Raw genomic sequence first — 15,131 nt, forward strand, 5'->3', positions numbered from 1 at the left:
ATTCAAAACTTCCAGGGGGCATACAATACATAAAAATCTCGCTGGTAAAATGTACTGACACAAGAGGGTCATACTTTGAAGATTTTTAATTTATTGTACCAATCTGATCAATAAACACTGAAAGAATCTGACTCTTTACATCTGGGACAAACCATGTATATACATCCATTCCAATAGCTCTCTCTCGAAGCTGTATTTGCATTGTTGGTAAAATCTATTCCAGATTCTGAGAACAATATGTGGTGTGATGAAATGTAAAAGTCTTCTTTAAATCTAGGTTGTAATGGCTTTGATGATACAGTTTTTCCATTCACATACAATGTGAAGAAATTAATGCTCAAATGTTTAAATTCAAATCGAACTCTGGCGATGGTTCACTTGCTTCATTTGTTTTAATTCTACAGTCATGGTTTAACAATGTCCCCATGAACAGGTTATCAATAGTTTTTGACTGTATATCTTTCGGAAGAGTTTCATTTAAACTCTCCTCAGTGGATAATCTACAGATGCAGATTATAGAATGTTCCTTGAGCCAACTTTGCACTGGGATTTATGCTGACCTTTTTAACCTGTAATGTTGCATTATTATTTTTTGCATTTACTGGCATGAAGATATTCATTTTCACCGGCAATAAGACAAAATATTTAGTTTCCCTGGAATGTATTCTAATGTAATTGCACTCCATGAATTAAAAATTTGTTTCAATTGAAAGTATTACAATGAAGATGTCCAATCGTGTCAAGTTACACACTATGTTTTATCAGTTCATATCGTTCTTGAAATCCTATTACCAACAGTATCTTGAAACCACATTGTACATTGTAGACGCATACTTTTAGCTCTCACTATAATATAAGAGTTTTTCGAGGTATGAGCGATAGGAATGATTATGTGATGAGAATGAAATCAGTCTCTTGTTAAGGAAAATTTGCACTTCATTAAACATAGCATTTAAAAAATCATTTAAAGCATATTCTTATCTGTTGCGGAGAGTAATAAGCCATCTGATTTCACAATTTCTGCTTGAATGTAATGTTTGTGGCAAATTAATGTAATCAGGACTCTTTTCACTAACAACAAATTCTATTGGTGAATTTTCAGCTACTGAACAATTTTGTTTGTAACTAACAATGCAATACCGGTACTTATTTGTGTAAGTAACGTTAAAAAAAAGTCTGTCTGGTTAGTGGATACTCATCGTACATATTTAAAAGTCTTGTAGTTGCTCATGAGTAAAATTATATGAAGGTTCTACACGATGGAGAAACGTTAAACTCAACTAACAAAGAAAGAATTAAATATAAAGACTTTATCCATCACCCATTACTGCTAAGGTATCCGCCTTCTGTGTATGCTGCAAGCAATGCTGTTTGGCGACTTCAATTGACAAATAAGTTAATTTTTCCATGTCTAGTTCGCATTCCAACTTGATACATCCAAGTAAATGTCATCAGTTTCCCTTAATAGCGCTTTTAAAATGGCCCGATTCGCTGCCACACCCTATATATACATACCTCAGTATATATAGGGTGCCTCGCGTCACCAAGCCTGCCTGCGTCACGAGGTGCCTCGCGCACCTCGAGTCACGAAGAAATCGGCCTAGAACACAATTTCCGAACAAATTTTGACTCGATCCGCAAAAAATCCCTCGGCGCCACATTTCGACTCGCTAACAGCAACAATTGTACTCACTTGCTAACTTGCTGGCTTTGTTAACTTTCGGGGGGGCTTAAGCCCGGAAGCCTCCCTAAATACGCCACTGCGTACTGGGAACATTGTTATCATTGTGTTGTTTCTGATACAATTTTGTTTGTTTTTGCCGTAAATTACGTTTCAATATGTCTCATTCTTACAGTGCCGTGCCATGGAAAAACAGCGCCTAGTGCGAAAATATACGACGGCGCCTCCGTACATATGGGTGAAGTCGACAGACCAGCCGCGAAGCGCCAACATGGTTACCTTGAATCGTAAGAAAATTTTCAAAAATAAACATCGCTTTTCCTTGATTTTGAGCGCTTTTTATTACTTTTTCCTCCCATTTTATATATTTTCGCAACATGAATAATATTATAGGACCAATTCCTAAAGTAGGAAGAGGATTTAAGTACATTCTAGAAATATTCCAACTAATTTTTTCACTCTCTCTTTTTCTTTCTTTCTTTTCTTTTCTTTTCTTCCTAATTTTGTGCCCCCTTACTTCGGCACCCGGGCCCTTAGCCCCGTTCGCCACCCCCATGGCACGGCACTGAACTCTCCTCTACCTGTGTTAGTATCTATAAACTAAAAGGTGAAATTATACTGTAAACATTTTACGTTACTGTATTTGCATGTTATGACATAAGTATTAAATCCATAGACAAGTCAAAAAACGATTTATATGGGGCAGAATTGAATTTGCAGTAATTGCAATGGTAAAAAAATGTTTCGGTTCAGACACATTTCGGTCTACGAACAACGTTACGGAACGGATTAATTTCGTATCCCGAGGTCCTATCCTTAAACATTCCGTAAAAACTTCTCGTGTCTTTTCCTAATAAATTTGATAATTGGAGTTGATCCTCTTGTGCCCTGAACGTCCTGTATATGCAAATAATAACTATTTTTTTATAAATTGTGAAGCTAATACAAGTATAACAGCTAAATACATACATATATATAATTATTCTTATAATTATCTAGTTAATAAAATATTGTAAGTACTTTTGAAATGTTGAATTTTACATCTATTGGAGAACTACCCCTGTAATGCAACTAATGGTTTGTCTGAGATAATGTATAAACTCAGGCACATCATAAACTCTGTACATCTTGTAAAAATAAACTGGAGAGTCTAATAAGGGAAGAGAAAGTGTCTTTTGGAAGAGGATCGTGACAAAGTGCATCATTCATAATACCAAACTGCAAGCAATTTTCCATTACGAATTCGAAGTAGGACTTTCTGCATATCTCACCTAAAAAGTTAAGCAATAGTGCATTGTGGCCACGAGTGGTGAATGTATGGCGCGTTGCTAATTATATATATATATATATATATATATATATATATATATATATATATATATAAAGTGCTAGCACAACATTGAGAAATAAGCTTCTCAGGATTACAATGGAGAAGTATTTGTGCAATTGCAGACAAGTTACACATACATGCAATTATTAGTTCGATGCGACCATGCAATTATTAATGTGAAACCTAAATTCATAGATGCCACATAACCTAACACCGGCTACCAAGGCTTTCCGACCAGAGATATACAGTTCTCTGAGTATGCGGAATAACCATGAAGGAGTTCGGCGTTACGATTTTTTCAAAACTGATACACCTACTACGATAATCGTAACGGTGAGGCTATAGTCTGGCTATGGTCAACCTTCAGGATAGTTTCCCAAACCTGCTCCACTCGAAGAAGGGGTTACTAGTATAATAATTTATGATGGGAACGATCCATGTTCGTGTTTCCTCATCGAGGTGAAATCATTATGGTTTGTTACAGTGCTAAATTCCAAGGGAAGCACTGAAAACTTGACATAAGCATACAGAAATGATCAACAGATATGATGTTCTAATGTTGCACGACAATGTCTGTCCACACGTAGCTTGAATGACGATTGAGGTTCCCCATGAGCTGCAGTATAAAATTCTTCCTAATTCACCGTGCCCTCCTGACGTTTCTTCCACTTAATAACATTTTTCGACATGTTAATTATTTCTTGACAGGAAGAAGTTAATTTCTGGTAGAGCAATTCAATGTTTGGTTGGGAATTTCTTCACATTGGAAATTCAAGATGATTACATCATAGAACCAAATGTTGGCTAATATATGGTAAAAATGTAGGGCTTCACCCGAAGACTGACTAGCCAGGTGTTATGACTTATTTTGGCCTTTAAAAGTAGAACATGTCTTGAGATATTGCAATCGTACCAACCTAATGTAAATTCCTTGTACATGAATAATTAATTTTTATATTTTAAAAATTTATATTCGTTTGCTCTGTTTTTTAATAGCTTTGGATCCCGCGTTTGCGGGTTTTGCAGTCAACAGCTATTTGGAACATTATGATGCAGATTTTCTTGATGTTATTCATACTAGTTCTCTACCGATAGCCACAATGGGACCTGATGGAGATGCTGATTTTTACGTTAACAAAGGCGAGTTACAACCTGGATGTTGTGGAACTGGGTTTTTTAACGGTTAGTATGAGTTAATAACTTGAATGCATTTTGTGATAGTTAAATGTGTTTAAAACAATATCAACAACCGAGCCGATTGAGAACTTAAAAATATATTATTTTCTACTTATATATATATATATATATATATATATATATATATATATATATATATATATATATATATATATATATATATATATATATATCTTAATTCTTCAACTACATAGATAAAATACAACGAGTCGAATGACTGTGATTGTAGTTAAATGAAAAGGCATGAAACATAACTGGATTTCGGATAGGCGAAAAACAGAAAGAATATAAATCAAGTGATAAAATCTGCAAATTCTGACTGAAGTTTAGAGATTCGTTATGCGTCTAGGTAGACATTTAGGAGTTACTATGTGAAATCAGATTGACAACTCAATGACAAGGAAGAAGATCTATTAATCTTTCTTGTTGCTTCTCATTCATATTGATTCAAAAGAGCGTTGGTATAAGTACTTTTATTTTTCAGTTGCTACAGGATAAGAAAATGGATTTTAATGAGTTTTAGATTAAAATCCAACTTACGAAGATGCCATACTTCAGTTTGCAAAGGTACGTCTAACATCAAGATAATTTTTGGATCAAAAGATCCAATATATTTCAGGAAAACATTTTCTTGTGCGCCATACATCTGGAGAATTATATATAGTGTAGCCAAATCCAAACTTTTCTTGTGCGCCATACATCTGGAGAATTATATATAGTGTAGCCAAATCCAAACTATCACTTAACTCATAATGATGTAGTTATTCTGTAAAAATTCAAAAACTCGATTTAGGGGCCGTCAAAAACTTTATGGTCAACGGATCCAAAAATGCACCAAAAGATCCAATATATTTCAATCAAAATTTTTCTTGTACGCTTTATATCTGGAGAACTACAAATAGTGTAGCCAAACCCAAACTATCACTTAACTCACTATGATGTGCTTTTCCCGCCAAAAAATGAAAATTTGATTTAGGGGTCTTCAAAAATTTTGTGGACCCTAATCCAAAAATGCATCAAAACATCCAATGTATTTAAAACAAAAATTTTCTTGTATGTTTTATATCTTGAGAATTATGTACTGCGTAGCCAAACCTAATCTATCAGTCAACTCAGTATGATATGTGTATTCCGTTAAGAAAACGAAAAGTCAATTTAGCGGCCGGTTAACAATTTTGTGCCCCCTGATCCACAAACTAGTTATTAGCCAAGATCACAATCTTTTGATGCATGTTTGATCATTCCAAAATTCTTGGCCAAATCGCTATCTTTTGGTCCATATTTTGATCATTCCTAAAATTCTTGTTATATAAATATGTCATGTTTCCTGAGGCTAGCAGACTTTCATCTCCTTCTAGATACAATCTCGGAAAGTTAAGTAACTTGTCTCTTTGTTACACCGTCTAACTATATAAATCATGTTGCAAAATTAACATGAATCAAATTATTTCATAATGGAACAATTAGTTTATTGTTCTGCCAAAATCAAATGAAGGAACACGATGTCAGATTAGTATGATTTAGCATGTGATAGCCTTTAGTCTTTCTGTCCTGAGTTACATCTTTTAGGTCTTTTGTCTGATTCAATCAAGTAGCCAAATACAGAACTTCAGTAGATAAAATAAAATCACCCTTAGACATCCTTCAATTATATACGTTAATCCATCACATTTACATATCGCAGGTACACTCATGTCCAAAATGATTGTCATATATCTATAACTGTCTTCTTGTAAGAATATAATTTGATAATGATTTTGCAGGGTACTTTTAATACTGATACTAAGTGTATGATCGTGAAATGTATATTTGTGGCAAACTTCATAGAAAAAAATATAAATACGAAAATTAGAATGAAAAACCTAAATATTGCTAAGTGGAGAAGAAAGTTTTATTGTTCTTATTTACTGGTCTTGTGACATGAAATTTACCACATACGTGTCTTTGCCGATTATACACATACTAACATTATAAGAAATACCGGACGAATTCGTTATCAAATTATATTCCTACAACAACATATTTATAGACATGCGACAATAATTTTGGGCATGAGTGTACATAGTAAGTTTCATCACCCTTCGTAATTTCTCGTTTCATCTAATATGTATTTATCAACTAAACACGCCTTTCATACGTCTACTATGAATCAGATGTAAGAATAACCAAATGACATTCAAATCATGCATCTAATGATGAGATGTATATATACATACATAACAAAAATCACGAGATTATGTGCTTTGATATGAGGCAAATTTACAACTTTACATGGTAAAAGTTATTATTTATTTCATATCTCATAATTTGGAAAGAATCTAGTTACGACAGCGATCTAGAATCGGACCAACAAATACATATTGCTCACTCATATTATCATGGGCGTCTCTGGCATTGATTAATTGGGGAGGACGGGGACGACTAGAATGCTAGTAGACCTCAACTAAAGTTACGTAAAAATTATGAGTAAACTGGAATCTACTTTACTAATGTCATCCGCTCTTTCTACCTTTAGCAACACAATTCATCATAATTTTCTTCCATCACTGGTAGATTACTTGCCGAAAAAAAATAAGTTTGTATATAATATGGTTCTTAGGTAATTTCTTCACCTTGGCATTTCTACCGGTGAATTCCTGCTCAGTGTTCTTAAACGCATTTGCAGCAGGGTAGTTTTATAGTCCTCATATATTTCGATTGTTTAGCTAACGTAATCTTAACTCTCTGAAAGAAGTCTTATGATGACACTTGATTTGATTGCAAATTTCGAATTTTTGATTTTCCTTCTTCTTCTGTATTCTTAATAAACTCAAATGGTATATTATCTACCTTTTTGTTTTTCATTTCGCTGTATGTTTTTGAGCTTGTTCAATGAACCATCCTCGATTACTTCATTTTCCGTTTTAATGCCTAAAACGTACAGTTTATTTTTGCTGTCATCCGGCTCCTCAATGTATTCTTTCCATCTTCCTCAAATTCAATTCACTCATAAACACTCATTTCTATCTTTAGTTTCTACATTGTCATAGTAGTTGTCCTTTGCTGCCCTTTTACAGTATTTGCATGAAATTTACTCTCATATATAATATTCAAATTTCTCCTTTTTAAAATTCCCCTTGTCACCTTTGCTTCTATTACTCGTACTTAAAGTATTTGGGGAGACGCGTCCTCCCCTGTCCCCCCGCCAGAGACGTCCGTGCATATTATACGTTATTACAAGCATCTCAAAGTAAATTCTGAAAGCTCAGAATAAGTTACGAATTCGGTTGAAGAAAGTACGTGCAATTCTTTTATATTATACGCAAAATAGGTTAAATTTAGCTGGTTTGTATGTGGAATTCGATGTAAATTTTAGAGATGCAAAGAAGCCGGCTTTTTTGAATCGATGTTTTTGCACATAAAAAGCCGGCTTTTTTGGAAAAAAAACGAGAATTTTGGAAATTTTGGCTTTCTTCATTTTCATGATTTTTCTACTTAAATAGCTTTCCTATAGTATACTCTAAAGTTAAATGAGATTTCGTGACCTAAATGCTATATTTCGCTATGGAATTCACCATCATGATAGATGGAACACATGTTTTATGAATTAAACATAAAGTACGTAGTATTTGAGGGCAATTGTAGAAGATATTTTAACTTCTGAGTTATCGACATTTTTTTCTTTTCTACATTTTTTTTAATCGTCCGTGTTTCATTTCCTAGAGATTAGTAGGCCTACTCTAGCTTCTAGCACATAAGTTATACTTTTGTTTTTCAACATATCCGTCAGAGCGTACGTCTCTCAGTATATTTGTCAAAGCGTATTTCCACATTCTTGTCATACTGTAGCTGTGGAATGATATAGCAATAACCTTCCGGATACAACCTTGAAGACCATTTTATACTGATAATCAGTGGCGGATTTAGAAAAGTATTTTGGGAGGGGTTTTTCTTATTGTTTAGTTTTTCTAAAAATACGTAAATTTTATTTGAGAAGAGCTTGAAGTTTATGAGTAAAGGCATAACAAATATTTCGTTTGCTTTAGAAATTCTGTAATTCCGATAAACAAGCTTCACCAATAAGACATCCCCATCCTAATCCCCTTCACAAATCCGGCACTGCTGGTAATTAGTAATAACAACGATTTAAAAACGATAAGAAAGGAAGTCGGCCAGAACTCACAGTACACGCATTATCTCTACATTTACAGGTACAATTAAGAAAAACATTGTCAAAATGGTCGAATGCGGGCTTGAATCCCGGACTTCCCGATAGAAGCGCAAAAGCTAACCACTCACTCATGGTTGTTGTGCAGTTGTGTTTAACTTAAATATATTCTCTCTCTCTATGGCCTATGGCCGAAGGTTCAATGCCGCGTTCACAAAAGCTCTCCACTGACTTCAATCCTTACCAACTGAATCCAGTTTTTACTTTGTATTCCTATTTCTGCAAGATTCATTTTAATATTGTCCTTCCATCTGCGCTTAAGTCTTCCTAATGGACGTTTTCCGATTTGATTTCCAGTTACAACTTTGAAAGCGTTCCTACCTTTTTCCATTCTGTCTGTATAACCTGCCCACCTGGGCCTCCTAGACTTGATGACCGTAACGATGTTTGGTAAACCGTATAAATTATGCAGTTCTTCGTTATGAAGTTTCCCTCATTCCCGTTCCTCTTGGATCCGAATATTCGTTTCAGGATTTTATTTTCAAATACTTTAGGTTTGCGTTCTTCCCTCAAGCGACCATGTTTCACAACCATGAAACACAACAGTCATGATTATCGTTTTATATATTTTAAGCTTTAAATTCCTCGACAGAATTCGCGACGACAAAATATTTTGAACTGAATAATAACACGAATTTCCTTATTTCAGTCGACATTTAATTTCTTTGTGGATATGATTTTGGTCTGGTGATATTGATCTCAGATATTTGAAAGTATCCACTTTGTCGAAAGTATTATTTGATATTTTAACGCATCCATAATTTGCCATATTAGGATCCCGGTAAACATTCATGCATTTAGTTTTCTCTGCATTTACTTCCAAACCAAAGTCGCTGCAAGCGTTTAATAAGGACTCTGCATTTCTTTCTATTGTTCTCCTATCATCCCCTATTAAATTTACATCATCAGCATACGCCGTAACCTGGTGAATAAAATTCAGCTCAGGGCCTGGTTGCTATCTTTAATTTTCCTTATAGCGTACTCCGCAACAAAGGTGCACAATAATGGCGATAACACATCTCCTTGTTTCAAGCCATTCTCGACGTGTAAGCTCATGGACAAGAATTTTTATACTCGGACTTTACTTTGGGATTCATTTAAACACATTTTAATTAATCTAACTAGTTTTTTCGGTATTCCGAATTCTGTAAGAATGTCGTACAATGTTCCTTTCCCTCCTATGCGAGTCGTAAGCCTTTTTAAATAAACAGCTGATGTACTGAGTAATATATTCCCATTTCTTTTCGAGTATTTATCGAATAGTAAATATCTGGTCGATAGTTGATCGATTTCCAAAACTCCACACTGATAATCTCCAATAATTTCATCTGCGTATGGAATTATCTTGTTAATAGAATGTTAAGAGAAATGCCTCAATAATTATTACATTCAATTTTGTCGCCTTTCTTGTAAATTGGAACAGTGATTGATTCTTTCCACTCTTCTTAAATGTATTCCATAGTTTTTATATTTTTATTTAAAAAAAGTTTCGTAATGATATGTTGAATTCCTGTCGTTAAAAATTCAGAAACCTTCAGGGCTGGGTAAACCGTGATGGTGATTATAAGTCTTGGAAACCGCACGATCAGATGAACAGTCTATTACGCATATGATCCATTAACAGAAAATTTGGTACTTTCCCAATTCTAAACAAGCTTAAGGAACAGTCAGTACATTATAGACTTCGGAACTTTACCGATTTTGCAGATTCCAAGCACCTGATAGGTGGTAATATTATTACGTATGTGATCAATAAATGAAAAATTTGTTCGAATATTCATATAATGTATATGAAAGTTAAAACTTAAAAATTTCAAGAATGTGCAGAACCACCCGAAACCAAGCTCTTGATGTGCAGCTTTTAAGATTATCATATAAATGTATTTCTCTCATGTTTTATTTTTTGTTTCAAAAAGTGTGTGTGTGATATTTTGAAGTAAAAATACTACATACAATTTTGCTAGTTATTTGTTTATCTTGTTTCAAAAAAGTACTTATTTTTGTGTATAAGAAGTTAAAAAATTATTATATATATATATTGGTTAATCCTTTGGAACTCATAATGTAAATATGTTAAGAATTTTTAAAAAATCTTTTCGAAATTCGTGGTTTATTTTAGAGGTTCTATATTATTATCTACATCAACCACTAATCAAATGAGTTCTTGTGCTGTAGAGAAGCGAAACAAAGTCTGCTTTATCAATTTAAAACAACATTTCGAAAAAAGCCCAAAATTTCCCAAGCAAAAAAGCGAAGCAGAAAAAACCGAGTTTTTTTTTTTCAAAAAAGCCGGAGTTTTTTTCGAGCCCTTGCATCTCTAGTAAATTTACATATATTATTTCAAAGCAACACATCTAACATTGCAATTATCGAATAAAAACAAATATGCCATGGATAATTAAAATAGCAACTATACAATTTTAGGCCAGGAATCTAAATTACACATTGATTGATATGTACATACAGAAAACAAAGAATTCATCATACAGAAATTTGTACACGATACAACATAATATAAATTGGTGCAGATAATATATATATATATATATATATATATATATATATATATATATATATATATATATATATATATATATATATATATATATATATATATATAATGCAGCACAGAACATAATAATAAATAAATAGAATGGTGCAGATCAAGTAGGACAACACTAGGAAAGATTAATATAAAATAGGTAACAGAATATGCAAGAAAACGTATGATTACCATAAAGCAGGCAAGACAAAAATTAAACAAAACTTTGCAATGACAAGGAGCGGACCGTTACAAGATTTAGTTAGAGCTACTGTCATACAAGAGCTAACAAATTTACAAAAATTTTGGAAGAAATTTGTTACTATAGTGCAATTTTACTGTAGTTGTGCAAGTTGATGTGGCTAAGAATGAATGATTTGGAGAACGTTTTTCAATACTGTGCTCTTGTGTTTTATAAAACAAATAGCAGTTGGTTCTCACATACCTTTGTATGTCCAATATTATTTTACATGTTATCTTATTTTTTTGTGTAAACTACTTTCGACTGTCAATAGGAAAAAAGTAAGGTGATTGTGATAATAATTTATTTCAAGATTTGCATGCTTTATGGCCCCTGCATACTGAAAAAGGGGCACAAATACACATAGAATTAGAAGGTATTTACTTTCCTCATTCCAACCAGCAAGGTCAGCTTCCTCTTTGCACTGTCCTGATCTCGTTGGGAAAACTAGCTGCATTGTTCCTGGAATCCTGTTCGTTCAAGGATCTGTATTAGTAGGGCCAATATTAGCTGGATTATCCATTTTGCAAGAAGATACTTTCTCATAGATAGGAGAATAATTTAAGTTACATGGTCGATAGGAGATGTTTAAAGCAGGAAAATCTCATCCAGTTCTTTACCTGGTGCTATGGTTCCCAACATGGAAGCTACATTGCTTCTTTGTACTGCCGTACTTATTGTCTGAATTAGGAAGGTGCTTGCTTTATCATCACCAGATAAATGTCTAATACGTTTACATAATTCCTTTATAAAGATCAGGCCTTCTCTTCCCCACAATCCACTGGATTCAATGTAATAGTTAGAAATTGGTACTTTTCCGGTATGCTACTGTATTTTCATTTTCCTGTTTCTTTTCAATTGGCTACATTGTCCGCTTGGAGTGAGAAGAAAGAACGTTAGAAACTTGAAAGTATCTCTGCAAGTAGAGTAAAATCCCAATTTAATGATTTATTTCTCTTCCAAAGTATCAAAGTTATCCCACCTGGTTTTTTATCGTCTGTTCTACTATAGCCATTTGATTCCTTTATTGCCGCTATACCTGTTGAAATGAGTGCTTTCATTATAATAACATTAACACTGAAGTCTACCAGTACGATTTATGCAAGAGAGCCTACACAGTCCTTTTTTATCTACTGGATTCTTACATGCTTGGAATTTATGAGGTTCACAAATATTTGCTCCCAATGTAACGCAACTCCTATTCGAAAACTCTCATTAGTGAGGTAAAGGCCTAGGGTGAGCAACAATAAAGCTTTAAGCCAAGGTTCGGTTTCTACGGATGATGCAGTGGTTAGTCTAGCCTTGTCTTCTAGGCTATCTGAAGACTGTAGCAAGAAGGAGAATTATGTTTTAATAGTAATTTCTTTGCATGCGAATTGCTTTGCCCTGATACTAAATTTGGGTAATTCAAGACCAACTAGTAATAATCAAGTGGAAGAGCAATCTTTAACTACAGGATCTATTTGGGAACTAATATCATATTAGAAAAGTGATTCTATTAGACGTCGGGAAACAGAATAATGCCAAGAAAGCGGTTATAGCCAGTGGTGCTATTTAGCCGGTTCGCATCGGTTCGCTAGAACCGGTTGTTAAAATATTTCGAGTTTGCAGAACCGTTTGTTATGCCCAGACGTAACAGTAAATTTAAACAATTTACACCAAGGAGCAGTAACTTTTAGGTTTTATTTTTTTTATTATTATTATTATTTTTTTAGAAATTCTTACAGTACAGTACAGGTCTAAATAATATGACCTCTCAGGGCAAGGTATAAGCGTTTATTTCTTAATTTTAAATGTTCAGATTTCAAAAATAAAAACTAAATCATACGAGTGAAATGGTGTGGATTATTTATATCTGAAACGCATATATATCATTATCAACAATTGTCAATCTATTGTTGAATTAAGATATTCCCAATACTTTTTGACAATCATCTCTTATAATTGGTTGGAAAGATATTCGCAGTGCTACCTAATTTCGTCACAACACCTTGTATTATAATGCTGTGTAGATCTCCACTTGTCACTTGTGGTATCCAGTAAAAATTTTGATTTGGTCTTCCTTGTATGGGTTTGTTTCCTAAGAGAGCTAAATTTCTTCAAGGGGTTTTGGAAAATATTTTATACTTTGATCAAACTCCAGCTAATGTCCCAACCATTTACAATTGTCGTAGCAAATGTATGTTTATCTTAAGTGACAACCTGTTGAAGAAAACATTCCCGTTTATTCCTTGCACCCAGAAAGCTGCACATCTCCAGCAAGCGATTTTTGTTGTCCGGTATGAACTCATGTGGCATCAGTGAGCCCACTTACCGATTGCACGGAGCTGCCGAACGACAGGGGCATGCTATATGAATGGTACGAAAACTTTTCCTGGGTTCGCTTCGTTGTACTTTCTGAGGAGCTCATTCGAATGTGATTTTGATCGAGGCATGATAGCTGAATTTTGCAGTATTGTCACCGATTTTGAACCAGAAAGTAAAACAACTTTTTGTGAATCGAAAAGTTTTATTGCTCTGTAGAAACAAGTGAAAGGAATTTTCATGAATAGGAAAATTTTCATCACGATGTAGAAACAAGTGAAAAAACTTTTCATAATCCGGAGAATTTTGGATATTATGTCTATTATAAAATTGGATACTATAAAATTCAATTCCTGTAGAGGAAAGTTAGATAGCAACAAATTATCATTCTCCAATTAGCTTTCGGAAACCAGAAAATTTTCTATTTCAAGTTGGGAAGTAAAAATATACAGTGTTTCTCTCTCTCTCTCTCTCTCTCTCTCTCTGTGTGTGTGTGTGTGTAAAGTGCAGGGAATATACATCGAGTTCGTAGAGAACAAATATCCCATTCCAATATTTAAAATGTAACAAGAAATTGAAAAGAAACCTTTGTGAATTTATCAATTTCAGAAACAGAAAATTCCACTATTTCTTCACATGTAGGCCTGCCTATGTAATGAAATAGCGACATAGAAGTTCCTTATGAAGATTATTTTTGTAACAGAAAATAAGAAAATGATTTTATTGTGTTTAACACTCGTAAATCATAATTTCAATATTGGAATTTTTGTATAAGCAACATCTTAGTGCAGAAATTTGAATTGCAAAACTACCATTACTATGTAGAAAAATGTATTAGAAATAATGACGATTCGATAGAACAAGTACACACACACACAACAAGAATTTGCTTGTTACTTAAACTCGAATTTTGGGTAGTAACTTTAATGAATTACTTAAACTCGAATTTTGGGTAGTCAAAAAATTACAGTAGGCACTTTATATTATATCTACTTATTTATAAATGTTGCAGTATGTAAATCTATAAAAGTAGTAAAGCTATGAGAATACCGTCTTATGTGTATTAAACTGACGAAATCTAATATTGTAAGATCAAAGGTGGATTCAGAGGGAAGAACGCATTGAAGTTTTGAAACATTCTTAAAATAAAGAATCGTTAGATTTTCATTTCTTGAAACTTATTAAGACAATATTTATTACCAATAAATTTTACGGTTAAACAACGATGTAGGAATAAGTGGAGTATGTTTTTATGAATCGGAAAATATTCATGACTTTTAATAAATTGAAGTTTTAAATAATAGAATGGGATATTTGTACTCTACGAACTCGATGTATGTTCTCTGCACTTTGCGTACACACACACACACACACACCTACACACACCTACACACACACACACACACACACACACACAGAGAGAGAGAGAGAGAGAGTGGGGGGAGTTGAATTGAGTTGATTTTGAGTTTAACGTTCCTTTCAGCAGCGAGACTATATAAGACGGGACCAACTAATTAACGTGGAATCCGAACTACATGAGCCCCCACTGGGAATCGAAGCCAGGTCTTCCATGCCAAACGCGCGTATGCTAACCGCTTAGCAACGAAGGAGCTCGCAGAAGAAGAAGAG

At 33.8% G+C, this 15,131-nt stretch overlaps 1 protein-coding gene across 1 annotated transcript in view; it reads left to right on the forward strand.

Annotated features, from left to right (window-relative positions):
- LOC145686008 (inactive pancreatic lipase-related protein 1-like) overlaps positions 1 to 15,131 on the forward strand; it is a 132,957-nt gene that overhangs the window by 73,769 nt on the left and 44,057 nt on the right. Inside the window, exon 5 of the mRNA XM_081758843.1 lies at positions 4,008 to 4,193. Within this exon, the coding sequence (XP_081614969.1) occupies positions 4,008 to 4,193 (186 nt within the window). The remainder of the gene's footprint in view (positions 1 to 4,007; positions 4,194 to 15,131) is intronic.

Source organism: Thermobia domestica, chromosome 5 (assembly GCF_964235325.1).
Source record: "Thermobia domestica chromosome 5, izTheDome1.hap1.1, whole genome shotgun sequence".
In the NCBI taxonomy this organism is placed as follows: Eukaryota; Metazoa; Arthropoda; class Insecta; order Zygentoma; family Lepismatidae; genus Thermobia; species Thermobia domestica.